Source organism: Haliaeetus leucocephalus, unplaced genomic scaffold, assembly GCF_000737465.1.
Source record: "Haliaeetus leucocephalus isolate CR32 unplaced genomic scaffold, Haliaeetus_leucocephalus-4.0 Scaffold162, whole genome shotgun sequence".
Taxonomy (NCBI): Eukaryota; Metazoa; Chordata; class Aves; order Accipitriformes; family Accipitridae; genus Haliaeetus; species Haliaeetus leucocephalus.
Window position 1 is genome coordinate 15,152,767 of NW_010972598.1, and position 19,422 is coordinate 15,172,188.

Here is a 19,422-nt window from a genome sequence, read left to right on the forward strand (position 1 = left end):
TAAATTCAGAATGCTGTCTAAAGTTTGTCTGCACAAAGTACTAAGTAGTATGGTTTCTTGGAAGAGGATCATGCTGTGAAACATGAAAATGGCGTAAGCCATCTACCAGAGGCGATAAAAGTACTCAAGGCACTGAGTAATCAAGGTAAATCACATACCTTTGTGATGCCCAGGACACCAATGTTAGGGCTGGAAGAGGTGGATCCATTCCCTGTCCCAAATACTCCATCCAGAACACAGGAAAGACCCTCAATAAAAATCCCTCTGTAAAAAAAAAAAAAAAAAAAAGGTCAAACTTGTACTAGCGTAGACTTCACTTCAGGTGGTGCTTTATAACTGCATGCTACGTGCGGGCCTGTTAAGGCATCTGTCCCACATGAATTATTATTATAATTCACATTTCAAGCTCCAACACAACTGGAAAACCTACTTGAGTTCTGTTTTCTACGTCTTAGATACCCACGTTCTTAAACTCAGAAAATTACAAAATAATTCAAGTGAGACTTAGAGCTGCTCCTTATTTCTAAAATTGCATGTCAGGTGAATTTGACAAGCTACTCCAATTCTAGAACTGCTTAGAGTTGTGTCCCTACAGAAACCGTACTAATAACTTCCACAGAGGTTTCCAATGCTACATTTGCAACAAAATAATTCAACAGGACAGTTGCATCTTGTACTTCCTTGCCCCTTGTGTTTGACCAAATTGTAACATTTAATCTCAGAGCACATTCCTGTCTTATTCCAAGGGGAAAAAAAAAAAAAGTAAAAAAAAAAGTAGCTTAAGACACTGAAAAATATTTCTTTTTTTTGACGTACCTGTTTATTGCATGAATAGGTGGAGGAGGAGCACAAGACAACCTGGCACAGGCATAGTAATCTCCTATTGATTCAATAATGCTAGCAACAACCGCGCTAAGCATTCCTATTACTCCAGCGGCTGAAATTGTTGGCAGTCCCCACTGAACTGTGAAGAAAAGAAAAACGTGATCTCTTGTGCCACAGAAAGCAATTTAGATATCAAAACATACAGCAATTTCATAGAATCATAGAATCGTTTAGCTTGGAAAAGACCTTTAAGATCATCAAGTCCAACTGTTAACCTAGCACTGCCAAGCCCACCACTAAACCACGTCCCTAAGCACCACATCTACACGTCTTTTGAATACCTCCCTGGGCAGCCTGTTCCAATGCCTGACAACCCTTTCAGTAAAGAAATTTTTCATAATATCCAACCTAAACCTCCCCTGGTGCAACTTGAGGCCATCTCCTCTCGTCCTATCACTAGTTACTTGGTAGAAGGGACCAGCACCCACCTCACTACAGCCTCCTTTCAGGTAGTTGTAGGAGCGATCAGGTCTCCCCTCAGCCTCCTCTTCTCCAGACTAAACCACCCCAGTCCCCTCACCCGCTCCTCGTAAGACTTGTGCTCCAGGCCCCTCACCAGCTTGGTTGCCCTTCTCTGGACACACTCCAGCACCTCCATGTCTTTTCTGTAGTGAGGGGCCCAAAACTGAACACAGGACTCGAGGTGCGGCCTCACCAGCGCCCAGTACAGGGGAACGATCACTGCTCTAGTCCCACTGGCCACATGATTTATTCATCTTTAATGGAATCAACAAACTCCCTTCATGGTAACACAGTCTGGCAAGTTCAAGTAGATGAAAGGAGCAAAGGAAAAACTGCCTGACCAACTGCTTTGATCATGCTTGGAAAAAAACCAAAAACCCCTAAACTCCACCAAAAAAATTCCTCCTGTTCAGAAGGAAGGAATTTGAACTACTGCTTGTGAAAAAACAATCCTGATCAGTCAGGCGAATGCTACTTAATTATTATTGCTCTAAAAACTCAGTCTTTGGTTACAAGTTTAGTCTACCGAAGAGAATGGCCAACAACCAGCTACGATCACTGCACAAACACCTTCCAATTCCAAATTTTTGTAGAAAAGAAAATAAGATTAATTTAAGCCTGTAGAAAAGCTTGGCAGGTTTTCCACAGCAATTGCCTTGATGCTTTTATCTCTTTGAAATAGATGAGCCTCTTGCAACAAAAGGAACTTTAAGTCACACAAACGTGAATGAACAAGGCTTCACAAATAAGAGAGGTCTAATCAGGGTGCAGAAGTTTTCCTCCTCTTCTTTCCCAAAAGCTTCTATTATACATCTTGCAAGTACTGCTTTAGAAGTGGTTTCTTTTAAGTACTAATCAGAACCAAAGCATATGGAAAACCACAATGAAGCTGCCTCATTACAACATAGTGGTATTCCTAACAATTTCTATTATTCTGTTGTAGTGGAATATTATTCTATTATTACCCCATTAATTTCTGAGCAGCACAAGGGTGAACCAGTTGTGCAACTCCATCTCATACCATAAGAAACAGCCTTTAACAGCTTTAAACTTAGAGGTGGCCAGCAAAAGAATACAAACAGCCAACACGACGTGAAAGCGTTTCATGTTCTCTCGTAAATACTTTTTTGTCCTTTGATAAGCATTGACTGGCATTCTCTGACTTGCCCATCGGCCTGATTCCAATGCCGCTCCTGCAAGTCAGGACATTTTTGTGTAGTTGTTAATAGTTGTGCTAATTCAAGAATGGGTGTGTTTGGGGCAGGGAAGTGCATTAAGCTGGAAAAAACTCCACGTGCTACTGATTCTTTAGCCAATGACAATCAATGACTTCAGTTGCTCTACAGGAGTTGTAATAACCCAACCTTATTACTGTATAACATTAACAGCAGCTGACCACAGTATCAACAAGTACAGATAAATCAACTATTCCCTGAAAATCCATGTTATATATACAGTCACACTATGTTATTAGAAGTCAAGAGTTACCTAGATAAGCCCGGCAAGTGCCTTCTACTAATTCAAGTCTCAGAAACTCAGTCTTTCTTGGGTGAGTCCTCAAGGTATCAAATTAAAGAGGAAAACAAGAAGAAAACCATCATCCCCACCTACGACGTCTTTAGATCAGTGCATGCTGAATTGCATCAGAATATAGTACCGAGAGAAAAACAGCAATGTTTCCGAAAACAACAGAAATTATACTCATGGGCACATTATTAGAAAAACAGCCCTTAAACCCAAACATACTTACAAGGATAAGGAACCTTGAACCACGGAGCTACCAACAGCACTCCTCGTCGGGCGTCTGTGCGAGCGTAGAAGCCGTACTTCGAACTGTCAGGGGGAAAGACGTCTGTGACAGTGAAGATGAAGCAAAGCAACCATGACACCAAAATAGCTAAAATAATCTGTGAAAGAGGAGGAAAAAAAGCTGTTTAAAGTAAACTATCATTGGCACTGTTCATCAACAGCAAACAGTTCCTGCACAGAATACCTATTACACGCATACTTGAGTGTGACCTTGAGTGAAATTTTAAGTCTGAACAAGCAGTAAAGCCTGTAATAGATCTGTCAGGTGTTTCCCCCCAGCCCCTAAGGAAGGTGCTGTTCCAAAATCTTTAGAATTAGAGCAAGCCTCTTCTCTACCCTAACAAATGGGAAAGTCTCCAAATGGGCACTTAAACAAACTAGTGAATTAGTCTCAACTTCACCAGAGAAATAAAAGGAAGTCTTTCACATGGGGGAATGGAGTATTGCTTTCATAAAACTCGAAGATAATGATCTCGCCATCCCTTTTTGGAGAGCTCAGTTTAGGCTTTCACTGCATGCATAAACATACCTTCTTCTCTACCCCCTTCCCTCCCCTCCATGATCTTCATCACTCCAATGACTCTTCATCAGAGACGGATGCCAGAATGGGATCTGGCAAAACTACAATATGAGACTATTTCCTGTGGCAAATAAGCCATTTAGTTAAGCTTCCCATAAGCCCATTCAAGCTTTTATCTCACCTTTGTGATCTACTGCATTATTAAGAAAGATCAAAACCAAGAAAAAAATTCCAAAACACAAATTAGGGGTTTTTTTTGCCAACTGAAGAACAAATTCAACTACTTACAGGGAACATCTTGAAAAGCTGCAGCCTGTATGCTGTCCATCCTTTCTTGGATTTGTAAATGGGTAAGGGAAATTTGACATTTCTGGCATACTGAGAAAACAACAATACTAGGAAAATAGTCCTGGGAGAAAAAAGAGGAGGAGGGTGGGACAAGAGAGACATGTCATTAGCACCAATACGTTAAAAATCCTTCTCAGCAAAAACCTCTTCAGGCTCTTCAGACACAAAATATAAATGTACATTTTAAATTTAGCACAAGATAAGGCATCATAAGAGAATATCTTTTAAATAAATTATTATTCCACAAAAGCCAAAGCAACATATTTGTATTCTAAAGTGCTGCAAAAAAAGCCAGCAGCAAACAGGTAAATGAAACCAGGAAAATGAATCAGACTAAAGAAAGATCTTCAGAGCTAAGCAGCCATTAGCAAAGAGCTATGCTGCGCTGCTTCTTTTTGACTGAAATTCTCTCTCTCTCTCTGTGTCCAAGGTCTGCTCTGCATATGAAGCACAAAGGTCGCTGCTAGCAAATGGGAAGAAACAGGAAAACTGGAGGCCAGTATACAATAATTTTTACATTTCAAAATTTGCACAAAACTCCAAAGCACTTGAAAAATTTCTGTCAAGGGGAATTCTTTCTTCAATTCTTAAAAAAACCCAATTTTTTTTGGACATGCATCTTTCACTAAACAGCTCTAAATCAAGTAGAATAGAGCCCCAGACCCCAAGACTCCATTGAACTGCAGTTCACCAGTAACCCAGTTTATTACAGTTTTTAGATGCCTCAAATATTATGCATATTATTTCCCCACCTTGTCAAAACTGCTAAGCTCCTCTATATATATTAAAAATTAATTCAAGTCTACAGCTAAAGTAAGTATCCACTGCAATGAAAAATATAAAAAGCCAGGGCACGTTGCTCAATTCTGAAATAGCCAAAACCAGTTTTGCTGTAAAAAGGCTACACAAAGAGTCAAGCTGTCTGAAGAAGCAAAGCTTTTCTGAAATTTGAGATTATGTTTTTATCAGCTGACTTAAAAAAAAAAAAGGGCAGATTTTAAGCCTCCCTCCTTCTTCTGTCCAAGATCAGTTTCAGTCTGTAAGAAACAAAACAGAGCTTTATTCTCCCTCAATCTCCAGGAACAAAGAGCTTTGCACAAGAAGGGTGTCATTTACAGCCTTTACCCCTGACTAGAGCAGAATGATAAAGGCACCTTTTCCTTGCATTCAGGGAACATTTTGGCATCTCTCCCAAAGTCTATTATGGAAAGATGGGCTCCACTCCCTAAGAGCAGCTATCCTGCCACGCTAGCCCTGAGGACGGGTGGCTTTGTATTTTGATTTATTTAGTAGAGAGTTGTAAATAATGTAACAATATTATATTATTGTAAATAATATTATATTGGCTACACAGCAGGGGAGCTTACTGCCATTCTGTAAATAATTCTGTAAAATATTACCAAATCTTTAAATGCCCAGAGAAACAATTTTGTTCACCAGATATACAGGGAAAGACTAATTCAGGAATAATTTCCCTTTTTACAGATCACGATGTGATGTGTTTTATGGATTAAATTATTTCAGCTTGGCAAACACAGAACAAGTGAGGTCAGAAAACTGTTTGGGAAACTGAAAATCTTGTCAAATAGCAACTGTAGCTAAGCGAGGATAATAGCTGTTACACAGGTATTATTCTGCTATGCTAGATAGCAACACAGTATTTTTATCTCATCAGAACAGTAAAGACAATTTCAAGTGCCACATCTTGTAGAGATCAAGTTACTTTTGAGTGGCTCTAGATGGCTATGGAGTTATTTTCAACAATCTAGTGCACATTTTTGCGTGGCAGAAGCCAGAAATACTTATTGACTGGGTAATATTTAAATCCCATTCCTAAATTGATTTATTTTTTTCCATCTGCAAAATGTCAACTTCAATTACACGTTTCCATGTCCAACTCACCAACGGTCTGCTTGATTGATTTAACGTTAGTCCCAACTTGCATAGAATTTGTTTTACAGGAAAATAAAATGTTCCTTTGGGTCAGCTGCTTAACATAATAGAATTACAAAAATATTCATGATGCTAACATCCAAGATAAAAGAGAATTAAACAGCCCTTTTAATCATAAGCTGCACTTATGGAATACTTTACATGTTCAAAGTACTGTGCAAACAGATTAGTCAGATCAGAATCTGATCTCATCAAGTCATTCCTTCCGCTTCCAGAGCCAGCACAAAGTTGGTCACTATACATTGACTATAGCAACTGCTTCAGCCAATTTCCTTCTCCCTAAAACGTGGTTTCCGTCCTTATTTGGCTGGTTATCCACAGTATCTCACAGGAAGCTTTTGTCTTCATCTCATTTTTCTGTTATTCCCTTTCAAACCACTAATCTCAATTCTTTAATTTCCCTGGCATCTATACCTACGGAAGCACACACATCATGCCCTGAACTTCACTCTAAAGGCCTTTTTGTCTACTAAACAGAAATCTGCCTATTTATGTCTCAAGGAAATGGCATTCATCTTATGGCATTCATGGAAATACACATGCTCTCTGTTGTCACACAAATTTCTCTTGGCTATAGGTAAGCAAACCAGTAATAATGACAAATGGACCACTACTACCAATGGTATTTGCTTGCTATTGCAGAACAAGAAACATACACAATAGCATCATAAAAATAGAAATAAAAATTGTCCACTAATCTCTGTTTTGCTAAATGTTTTGCTAAATTATCTTTTCTATAGCACTGAATTAGACCCAGCCAATGGCTCCCAGACCAACTATTGTTTTATAAAATTCTCTGTTCTCCACACCTCACTTCCAGCTGTTATCCTTTCCTGCCTCCTTGAGTTGCTGCTGTCCTTGTTCCCAAATTGCCAGCTGACCCTACCCAGACCCACTCGCATTCCTGCACACGGTATTTCTCCATGCTGGGAGCACTGCAATGCTACCGTTGGCAGCCAAGCAGACTCTGGCTTTTCCCAGGCACTCCAAAATTCCTGCACGATGACTTACCAACTGGGACCCCCAGCCTAAGCCAAGAACACCCAGGAGTACTTACAACATCGCGATACCCCAGTGTTTGCCTGCTCTTTCTCCAGCAGCTTGGAAACCGGAGAGGCCGATGAGAGCAACAGTTGGCGTGATGGTCAGAGGTCCAATGTATCGCAACAGGGCGCCGGGAAGGCCAAGCAAACCGATCACCACTTCTATCAAGGAGGACATGATAATAGCACCTTGGATCTGAACACACAAGAACGGGAAAGAGACAGTTCAGTCAAATCTTACAAGCAAACCCAAAACATTTCTTTTTCTGCTCTGGATTACAAACTGCAGTTAAAAGAATTCAGTGACACAGAAGAACTCAGCAAATTTTTCGTCATAAAACAGCTCATTATGTTTAAGTGACTTATTGCTTAAGCATAACACTTATGGTTTTCTCCACAAAACTATTACACAACAGACCAGTGGGCCAGTCTGGTAGTTGTGTGGATAGCACATCACACTGTCAGACAGGAGACCTGGGTTCCAGGCTAACCTTTAAGCTCTCAGATCGAACCGGCAAGGGTTGCTGGCGCCACGGAGGTGATGCTCCTAGCTCCTAGGGGCAGAGTGTATGCTGCATTGTTCACAAGTGCTCCTTAGAAGCTGGTATAGAGCAGCGTTGTGGTCTCAGGAGACTGTCAGCCCTCTTGGCTGCAGGGCTCTTGGCAGGATGTAGCTATGGTTTGAACATGGGGAAGAGAGAGGGGTTGTTTTTAATTAAGAAAAAGTTTGCAGCCCAAAGCAACGGGATGGGAGATAAATTCCATGACACACGCCTTAATTTGGACTACGCTATCTACCACTCTAGTGTGATGCCTGGGCACAACCCTCATCCTGGGCTCTGCAGAGCATGACGAAGTTCAGACTGCAATGCTGCGAGTGGAGAAGGAGTTTGATATATTTCAGCAAGTCTCTTGGCAGAATCAACGTCTTATTAGAATAGTCTCCAACTTAAGACACCTAGGGAGGAACCAGATTTGCTAACTGCGTATTTACCTTCCACGGGACAGCCTACTGAACACAGTGACAGCAGGCAAGTGGTCTGGTAGCAGCTGAACTGCTAGCAGTGAGCACAAATCACAAAGTGTTATAAGAAGAGTATTCATCTTGCTTGTGCATTTTACTGTGCATCTTTTGGAATGTGGTAACTAACTCCTTGTATTTGCTGTCCAGCAATGAACAAGTTGAAAAGATGGAAGACTTCCATGAAATGAGTAAAGGGATATATACAAATGAAAATTGCAGTGAAAGAAGAAATTACCAACTTAAAGATGAGAACACACAGATGGTTAGGTGAGAAACTTAACTGGAATCAGACAGATCAACAGCTAAAGGCTACTCCTACATTACCTCTCGTATTCTGGGATACCAGATGTGCTCAGTGTGAAGCAGTTCTGTTGTTCCGTTTGTAACTGTTATATCTTACAACAGGAAGAAAAGAAAAAACACAGGTATTTATTCCTCAGCCATTTTAGCATTATTTAATAAAAAATAAATCTCTCCTCAAGCTGTGTCTGACAAACAAGCCTTGATTTACACAGAATAAAGTTCTGCAATGCTACAAATCAAGTAATAGCATGCTTACATTCCCCAAGAGCTAACCACTAATTCTATCTACTGTACACCAAAGTGGAAAAAAACCATAACTTTCAGAAACAAAGGTCAATTAGGGATTCTCTTCCCACTCCAGTAAACGGACGAATGGAGAATTACTCAACTGCACCCTAGGAATCAAGTACTCCAACGTTTGTTGTTCACCAATTTAGGTCATTCGCTGAATGATGAATTGACCCGTGATAACAACCCCATGTGACCCTTTTTGAAGGTTAAAAGGTTCAAGAGCAAGATGCAGCAAAGTCTCTTTTTGAAAAGCCGAATTAGTGGAAAAAAATTGCTTTGCCATCAAAGGTTATCAGACAGTATTTTCTTTCGGCAAGGTGTGTATTAGAATACCTGCACATTTTGGTGCACAGGAATATCCAACACAGTTAGCACTACTAAAGCACACCACAGTTTGCCTTTAAAACTTGGGCACTGAAACCCATGTGCTGTTTCTCAGGAGCTAAATCTGACTCCCCCAGTGAGAAAATGTGAATGCTCAAAGCTAAGTTTTCTACAGAAAAAACATCAGGAAAACTAATTAGATGGTCGTAAGTGAATCAAGAGAGATGTATAAACACATGAATAATATAAATTATTAGAGAATCAAGGACCCCCAGGAAGAACTTTAATTAGAAGCAAGCAGCCTGCTTCTCTATACTGCTGCCTTGCACTGCCCACAGCCTTATTACTGAATAACCACACCCCATTAAAAACCGCCAGAGCCGTTTCCACTTCAGTTTTCTAACCTAAGCAAAAGCCCCCTACCCAAACAGTTTTACTGCACATCTTCACTCTAAATAAATTCAAAACCTTTCAGGATGATGGCATTAGCAAAGAAAAAGTTAATATGAACAGCTAAATATTGTCAAAGCTTGCTCTGCAAAACCTCTCAGGTATGAATTAAACAGGTCAAAATACTGGTCTTGAGGTGATGCTGAACATTGCTCAAACTTCCTACTACTCAACTTAAAAGGGTTCGATTGGACTCACTATTTCCAAATACTGGAAAGGAACATTTACGGAATCCTTCTGCCTTTCTCTACATTGTTAACAAAAGAATTGTTTTATGCTACTGCTAAGATTTCTTTTGTCAACATTTTTTATATTTAAAAAAGCGCCAGAAACAGAATTCCACAAGGGCATTTTTAGGAATCTTTTTCCAAGGCACAAAGCTTTAACATTGTAAAAAGGAGAGAATTTTTCATATTCACTGCTCATTACTGCATTTCCATATCAAAAGGTTTGGCAGTTGCACTATACGTGATCTGGGTCATTTGTCACTTAAACCTGAACAAGCATAAATGACAATTACCTGTATTATTACATTTCCATTTCTCCAGGGAGAGTATTGCTCTAGCAGGTGCTAAGAATGCAAAAGCACTCGCTTGAAACAAGGGTAACCTGGTGGAAAGGGAAAGAAGAGATGCTGACATTTCTCGGTGTTACGGTACCGTGTCAGGATATCAATTGCAGTTAGGTGGTTACTCATCCTCAAAACCATCCTTTATTGGGGGTTATTAAAAATGTGAAATATGAGAATTTATTATTAAAAAGAACAGCCATAGAAATACTAAGACTTCACAAACCAAAGACCTAACAGAAGACACTGCATGCATGAAGTTATTAATACAACGCCTATAACAGATAATTACCAGATACCAACACACAGGTACCAAATATTGATTTAAGGTTTTGACTCAGCAGTGCAACAGGGATACAGATGCACATTCTGATGTAAGTACCAGCCAGACTGCTGAACATGCAGCTTTTACCGTCCTGCCACATTAAAAAAGCTCTCTGATAGACCAGTATGCAGTCTGCATACTCAGTACCCTCCCCCTGCATGACTTGAAGTACAGCCATTTATACATTCATCTTTAAGTGTATGTGTAAATAACTATTAGGTTGATAAGAGCTGATTAGATGTTCCAGGTGGCTACCAGCAATAAACAGAAACGCTGCAAGAATTTCAAGAGGACATTCTTAGCATTGGCATTTACACTTCCCAAAAGGTTTAAGATCTAAAAAGCATCTACCAGCACCAACTACGTATTTACTGAATCAACCATAGCTTGCATAACATCACAAATATCCAAATGTTACTTAACTACAGCGAAGATGCACTTTGAACTATTCTATAAATACCATCATTAATGGATTGTAATAAGATTCTCTTTAATAGCAGATCTCAAACTGTAACACGTGGAACACTTAACTGCTCATGCGGCTCTAGTTACTGCACCGTGTTTATGGCTGTTTTACAGCTGCAATGAAGTGCCTCGATGCCAGTGCAAACACCAATAAAGGAAAAAGCACTAACTCTAGCAGATTCAGATGAAGATCAGAAAAGGCACAAAGACAGGAAAAAAGAAAAAAAAAAAAATCTGTGGAGGAAAGAATCCTATACACGTTTAACACGAAAAAGATCAAACCAGAAGCATGTTGCTAACAGTAGTTGTAAAGTTCACAGGCAGGAAGTTAGAACAGTTGAACTACCATTGGAAAGGAGTTTGGGTCATGAGCAATCTAAAAAACTGACCCACTTACCACAAATGTTGAAAACTACATTAGGAAGTCAAACTTCATAAAATACACCAGCCATCTGAGCACACCTGACTGGCGTGCAATTCGCTTCTAAGTTTCTTCAAGCAAAAGTCAAAGCTTTATCTTTGGTGAAGAAATGGTCGGTAGCTACCAGTGAATGATTCACCTTATTTTTCAAGGTTCATTAAGGACACTGAGCAAGCTGGTGCCCATGGCAAAATATGCAATACCTGTAACAAGCTGTTACTTCTCTATCCCACCTACACAGTACTCTGTCCTCCCTGTAATGATTTTGTAAACATACATTGCAAACACATTCTCCAGTGATGAAGTCAGTTGTACTAAGACTCAGGCCCAGATTGTGAGTTTTGTATCACATAAAATACCCTGCGTACATATTGACTAATAACATCTTAGCAGGTCTCACTTAGCTATCCACTCAACCTTTAGATGAGACAGTTAACTTGGAATATTTACCAAAAGGGCCAGTAGGCTCAAAATATTGCCTTTTTTTCTTTCTAAGCAGAAATAAAAAGTCTTTTTAAAAAAATTTGAATTTAAAACTTCTTAGTCAAAATCAGCCAACCAAGACCAGTCTCTTTCTGAAGAGACAGCTGCAGTTTGGAACATGACTTACAAAATAGCTTTCCCATTGCTAAGCCAGGCATTCACTACTACCTGGGTAAAGTACCATCAGCTTATGATTAGGATATCATTTTAATTTCACATCTAAATTGCGAAGTTGCTCAATTTTGGCACCAGCCCTTGTGAAGACAGAGCTTTTTATGCAGTTTAAGTCACCTGGAAATGTCTTCTTTATCTTAACATGTCACACAGATGTAAGAACGCTTTAGACAATGTAGCGATGGGCACGGTAACAAACCTAAAATGTTTAAGTATGTTAAAGCTGTATTTGATTGTCTCAGTCATACTAATTACTCTGAATCCTTGCCAAATCTTTTGGCATATTACATAATCTAATAAATAGCCTGAATTCCTAAAATTAGTATGGGTACCAAATTGACCACAACTCTGCCACATAATTGAGCTAAATCCATCTTTAAGGACCTTTAAACCATGGAATTTGACCTTTTGAAACCATAGTGGCTTTATTTGCTGAAATACTTTGCAGTTGACAAACTTGCCAATAAATACTTTAAAATCTCATTTAGAGAACATTGCTGCTATACTCCATTCCCACCCTTACATAAAACCAGAATCACATGTTAAATAGTTATAAAACATTCAACCGCAGAAATTTTCTCCTTAAATACAAGTTCATTTATTTTAAGACCCAAACACAATTGCCTCTTCAATATATAAACATGTACTTCACAGTGCAAGTGGAAGCCACCGAAAAGGGGAAAAAAAACCAAAACAAACCACCATGGAGAACAGAGGTGGGATTATACAGAAGGAACAGAGCACTGCAAACTGATGGGACCACAATGGTTTCTGCAAGAGCCCCAAATCACTCTATACTACGTAATAAAGAGAAAGAGCCCAAGATTACTTAGGGGAAAAAACCAGATTATGACAAACTTTAGTTCTGTGAAGAGATACAAGTCTCAGGAAGCATAAAAGCTTTTTCTGATAAACTTGAGACAGAACAATGCTGGTAGAAGTACAGGAAAACCAAGATCCCCTTTGAGTTCATCTCCATCCACAACTGCACTTTTTGCAAAACTGGAATATTTTAAACTTCAGTAAATCCAGGGCGGAGACACTTAAAGTCGAACAATAAAAGACCTTATCTTCCAGTTCCTGCCTAGGTCAATAATCCCTCCATTCCCTATATAAAGCACAAATAGAAGATGGGGAAAAAAAATACGTCACTCACATTAAGAGAGAGGTACAAAACACCAAAGGGCACAACTCTGCTCCTCTGCCTCCTTTCAGACGAGGTACTTGAAAATTTATGACTACAGCTAAGGCAAGCTACCCTATGAGCACGAAGAATCAATCAGGCAGAAAATATGACTATTAACTGCAGGTAGCCTTGACTAAAAGAAAATACATTGGAGAAAGAAAATTTTCTCTTTCAACAGTTTTCATTACGCTGTTTTTTCATCAGAATGAACTTTTCATCCAAAACAACGGAGCGATTTAAGAAGTTGAGTAAGACATAGTAAAAAAATAAAGGGAAGGTTTTTTTCAAAGGAAAAAAGACTAACTAAAGCTAACTAAAATAGCAACTAAAGATTACATTGGAAAACCTGAAATATTTGGAAAATTTTTAGATGAAAAGCTGATCTACAACTGCAAGTGATCCATCATAGGCTTGCCTTCTGCACCCTATTGAGATAACTTTTCCACCCAAAGATTCTGTTTCTTAGATAAATCTTTAAAAATGTGGGGGGTGTTTGTCCATTTTCTATTGGAATGCACGATTTCAGCTCACATTGTTCTTAAATTGAACTAAATGACCCATGAATCATTCAAGTAACCACATGAGGGCATACTCTTAAAATACGCACTTTTCTTCTGGTTTTACTTATCACTCTTGGTTTATTCAAGATGAAGTAATAACACTGTAGGTTTTAGCTATTCCCAGTTCCCACAGGCAGTGTCAACAAAAGTTTAAGTAAACATGTCAAACACCTCTCTGCAGTGTTTACTGTAGAACATACATTTTAAAAAAACCATCATCTTCATGTTAATAAAACTTACAACATCCTGTTCATACCAACACCAGATTTTTACGAGTATTTGCTAACACTTGAATTGGTCTCTTGCATCCTCCTAAGGAGAGCAGACCAAAGGAGAGGTACGGGCATCCCAATGAGGCTACACTGACATATGTGTTTCTTCCCAGTTCAAGAAAAGATCATTACCTGCAACTCAGAGCAACTGACAAATAAAAAAAAATTATTTGTTTGTATTGGAAGGTAACAAAGACAGTCAGTTCAGAGAATAAAAAGTTACCCTCATAATTTTTCCCTACCTTTTGATTTGACAAGCCCTTTATGGGAACAAGCACACAATTTGCTGCAGGACTAATCACAATCACCTAAATATTGGCAAGAATATCATTCTTGATCATTATAGTATCATTCAAGAGACTAATAAAAATATCAAAATTAGTTCCTCTTTACCAAGGTGTACGAACTTCTCCTTTCCCCCAGAAACACTTCTACCTTCTCTGTCCTCGTAGATTTCCCTCCTCCTCCTTCCCTCTCCTTGTCCCTGCTGTATTTTCTTACCCTTGGAATGCCTTCTCTGATTTCAGATCCACCTTTTTTTGGGAGCAGCTTTCCAAAAGCTTTCCCTAACTGCCCTGTATTTGACCTGCTATCTTGCGTTTCACGTTTATCCTTTGAAAATAGACTACCTACCTCTTGGATCTTGGACTGCATTCTGGAAATCCCAACAGATATCTAGGCTTATCACCATCTCAACAACTACAAACAAGTCCTGAATCTCACCTGCACCCAAAAGTTGTTTGTAATAATGTAGTGATGCCCACGCAGAAGAAAATGGTCCCAATCAACTGGCTGGTAGCCCACTGGTCAAATCCAACACACATGGCATCAGCTAGCAAAAAGGGCACTGCTATAGTTCCACTGAAACATGTTAAGTAATGCTGTAAAGAGAAAATGGTTTGTTAATACTGCAGCCAATACTAGTAAGTAAATAAATTTATGACCACCTTTTTTTTTTCACCAGATATTTTTGCTTTTGAATTATCCACCAAAGTTCTCACTTCCCAGTCCTGAGCACTTCTTCAAATATTTCCCCTCTATGTCGAGCTACCACTAGTCTGCTGCTAATGATCGCTATTTCTGTAGGATAAAGTAGGTTATTTAAATAGCTACATGGCTACTGTTCTTGATGAGGAGGTATCTAGGAAACTGTGCTGAAAACAGCTTCTAACTCAGAAAAGCAGATAAATAACTGCATTCACTTTCAACCATGTGAAAAACCATTAGCTTACAAATGAACTTAAGAGCACACAGAAACTAGGATGCAAATAAGCTCATTCCCAAGTACCAGAAACGAGGTACTCATTAATTCTTTTTCAATCCAAATACATTAAGCAAACAAACAAATAAGAGTCACCATATTCAACAATGCAAGTAAAAATATAATCCTACAGAACCGCCTGTCCTTGAGGAAAGGCAGAAACAAAAAGGATGCTCTGGAATGTATTTGTTTGGAGATCTCAACATACTTTACAGATATTAACAAATTCTCAGCATTCCTGTGGGACAGATATTATTACCATTTGAGAAAGAAAGCAGATGAAATGAGCTGTTCAGCTTCACACAAATGAGTGGCTGAGCTGGTAGTAGGGTCCAGCTCACCACTAGAGTCCTACTCATTGCAGGAAGCACACACTCTCACTCCAAAGAGTGTAGAATTTGCCTGCCCCACTTACTAGCGAGCCTACAGGTCCAGGATGAGGCTATCAAACTTGCAGAATTGAAATGACTACAGTAGCAGCTTTAATATTCAATATTTCAGGACTAAACCATTATCTCTCCCCATCTTTAATTTCAGAGGTGCCAGATGTCACTTTCTAAAACTTGCCACTTAGCATTTGCTCATTTATTTGCTAACAGCAGCTTAGAAGACTAAATATTGAAGTGAATCTCACAAATGCATATGCCAGCAAACAGTAATATAGATCATTATCAACACAGTAATCTTTGTGATCAACTTCAGAAGAAACTATCTTAACACTTTATTCAAACATGTGAGAGCATGGGAAGAATAAAATTATCACATACACAAATGCAATGAACTACACAGAAAATACTAAACGAGCTTTAAAAGTTACACAGAAAAATATTATAGCTGTTTTAAAACATACCTGTAACCCCAAAAATATGCAGAGATACCAAGGAGGAACATCTTCGATAGTGTAAATCATGTCAGTTCTCTGTGCATCCAAACTGCCACTGCTGTCCAGTGTCTCTGCCAAAGAGCTCTATTTTGATGGGGGGCGGGGGGGCAGAAAGGCAGGCAGGGTAATAAAAGTGGAGGAGGACACAAACAACAACAGTAGGTTACTGTTACACATGAATAAGCTGAATTTGAATTATCAGGCAATTCCCAGATACTCCAGGGCTGGTATAATACTCCCAACGCAACGTTGATATGTTACATTTTTAAAGCCTTTTACCTCTGACGACAAGCTCATCTCCAGCTGTTAGCTACTGAACTTCCCTGCTTATTTATACTAAGACAACAATTGTTCTTTTATGATATAACCAATCTGGCAGCCAAAAGGTGCCCAAAAAATGGGATTATCATGACAGAACTGTTTATTTAAAAAAAAGAAAAACGAAAAAACAAAGAAGAAAAAAAGGGAAGAATCAGAAGTAAGTGGAAGAGCCAACAATGGCTATTTTCAAAGCAGAATGGCTATCCTTGCATAAGAGACCAAAATCAGAGGCAAGAAAGTTCCTTATTAAGGTAATTGCTTCCCCGCTTAATTCTTACTCAGTTTCAGTCTTGGTTAACCTTTTTTAGCCACAAGATTTATTATTTTTGCTTCCACCCCACATTCAAGCAGTCAAGAAAAATGCTAATCATTATAACTGAATACATCCATGGCCAATTTATATTAGTCAAGGGGACTTACTCCAAACCGACAGGAATTTATGCAAGACCACATTCTGGCCTACCATGTGCCCTAATTTGCAGAGAGCTAACAGACAAATGACCACACATATACACGCATCAAAATCCCTGAAGATTTTCCATTAAAACACGATTCAGCTCAATCATTTCTTCTTTACAACTAAGTGGAATTGTTTCGTTCAAACTGTCTGGTTTTGAAATTCCTGAGAACAAAAATACAAGGCTCCAAAGCCCAAATACCAACAACAAAAGCAGGAGGAAGTATCAGATTTTATCATTTCAGCTCAACTAACCAAAAAATACCTTATATAACTACTGTTCTGACCTAATCCACACTAGAACATAACAAACTCATGTGAGGTAGCCTTACACAAAGACCGGGAACTTTGCCAGACTCGTGACCTTGCCTCAAATGGTCTTTACTTCTTCAAAAATCACAACACATCCACAGATTATGCTTAGATAATCTCCATTTGATTTATCATCTACAAGGTCAGGGAAGCCAAACTGATCCATGGTATTTCCCTCTTACCTCAGATTTCTGTTGGGAAAACAAATGCCACTGGGTTAATTCAAATTCAGGGAGTGTAAATGACCACATCACTATGGAAAGGTCAAGGGTATTACAGTGGAAAAGCAAAATATAGAAACACTAATTCCAGAAAACTCTTTTAAACAACATTAAGCACCGAGCAATCTGCTCACCAGGGTTAGTTTAAATAAGGTCCAGGTCCTAAACAGAGGAATAAGGGAAGTTGTTCACTGCACAACTCATCTTGCTGATTTGCAGCACTGATGCAATTTTTTCATTGACTGAAAAACAGAAGACCGCTCTCCTGACCTGATTCTCTACAAAACAAATTAAAAAAATCAGGAACTTGAGTTTTAGAACTTCACTTCATACTGAAGGGAGAGCACTGAAGAGCAGTAAACCTGTACACATCTTGTCTCTAACTGGAACTTAGGAAAAAACGTGTACAACCTCATGTCAAGGCAATTACGCGCAGATCCAAGGTAGGGCACAAAGTGGCTGACCCACAAAGGTAGAAGAAGGAAGACTCAACAGCCAATGTAGTTATGGACAAAGAGCAGGAAATTTGTCAGCACTAGAGGCTTCTTTTAAGAACTTTCTCAGGAAAACAAAGATTTGCCCAGAGGAGCTCCTGTGATACTTTCTGTTGTCATAAAGCAGTTTTGTAAACCATTCCCCAGAGCCTATACAAACACATACATATATATACCAAAAAATATATGTATGTGTATGATTGCCTCACCTCTCCTCTACTTCACTGCAACATACGCTCCACCTGAGAACTTTGTTCACCAGTGATACTGCCTGTTTATTCAACATTTTGACTCAGAGGTCATCATGCACTTTCAGAGAGGCAGAGGTCATGAAGGAAGAGTCAGAATGGTTACAAAATCTGCTCCTGAGGTAGGAACAGAGAGGTATCAGCAGAAATTAACTGTTTGCTTCATGAATCGCGTCAGCGTTGGCTTGCTGAAGCCACCCAAATAGCAGCACAGATTTGGGAGAACAAACTGGATAGTTCCCCACCTGACTGCAGTTTGAAAAGATGAAACACCTACCACTGTGTACTGAGCAACCTGCATTACTCCTTCCAAGGACAGACAGAAATGGGATTTTCAAAGTTCATGATGTTCCCATGCAGGATACCAGGTTCTCTAAAAATCCAGTAAGTGATTTGTGCAGACTGGTGACCTGTTTTGGCCCCTGCCTTTTGGAAACCCACCTTTTGGCCTATTTTCTAACTTTGCCAGACCAACATCCAGTAGCTACCTAATTGTTCCATTTAGTGCCAAACACTAATTTTCCTAATAGGACTGATGAGGTTGCATCAAGTACATTCCTTAACTGTTCCACCTGCCATTCTATGCTATTCTATGTATTCCCCCTCTTCTTTGGGCAGGAAACCAGAAACAATGACCTATTTCTACTGGGAAGACCATGGCAAATGCAGCAAGTTTGTTAGACCTTTCAGAACTTTTCATTTGTGATTACATTTATGCCTACATTTCTCTGCAAAGAACAAAAAAAGATCAGCAGGCACCAGGCCTAGGAACAAGTCAACTCGTCCGTGGCATGTAGAAAGCTCTCTTTGGGCACGGATCAACAACTGCTAACCAATTTAAGCTCTCCTTTAGAAAGTGAAGTTTATAGGTCTTCTAACAAAAGAATTTCAAACTTTAAGCCACAATTGTCACAGCAATGTCTGTCCTACACAGCAAAGTGGTTGGATTAAAAAAAAAATCCAGGATACTCTTCGTTCCTTCCAAAAGCCAGACTTACTCTGCTTTGGAAGAGGAAGCTTTCACCTTCATCAAACCTTTAGCAGATAATGGCTAAAGGGAACGAACGTAAAAGAGACCAAGACTGAACAATGAGGAATTTGAGAAGTAGGGTGAGGTCTGGCTATCCTGCTGATAAGTCACTGGGTAGTCACTGACCTTTTCATATCTCGAGCATGTGCCTGCTGGTTTAACATACTGACTATGTGCTGGTGCTTGTCAAGTATGCCATAGTACGCTGTAGGGAACTGCTGGGAATGAACTGCACCTTTTTGAATGAGATACCAATCAGAGACTGATTTTTTTTTTAAATTTATTTTTAATTGGCCAAAGGTAGGACAACACAAAAATGAAAAAAAGCA

The 19,422-nt window shown here is 39.2% G+C and overlaps 1 protein-coding gene across 1 annotated transcript in view; it reads right to left on the minus strand.

The window, feature by feature from the left end:
• SLC23A2 (solute carrier family 23 (ascorbic acid transporter), member 2) overlaps positions 1-19,422 on the minus strand; it is a 44,648-nt gene that overhangs the window by 5,496 nt on the left and 19,730 nt on the right. Inside the window, exons 5-13 of the mRNA XM_010562869.1 lie at positions 15,978-16,094; positions 14,590-14,747; positions 9,933-10,021; positions 8,369-8,439; positions 7,035-7,216; positions 3,965-4,085; positions 3,098-3,254; positions 817-964; positions 159-264 (exon numbers count right to left, since the gene is read on the minus strand). Of these exons, the coding sequence (XP_010561171.1) occupies positions 159-264; positions 817-964; positions 3,098-3,254; positions 3,965-4,085; positions 7,035-7,216; positions 8,369-8,439; positions 9,933-10,021; positions 14,590-14,747; positions 15,978-16,094 (1,149 nt within the window). The remainder of the gene's footprint in view (positions 1-158; positions 265-816; positions 965-3,097; positions 3,255-3,964; positions 4,086-7,034; positions 7,217-8,368; positions 8,440-9,932; positions 10,022-14,589; positions 14,748-15,977; positions 16,095-19,422) is intronic.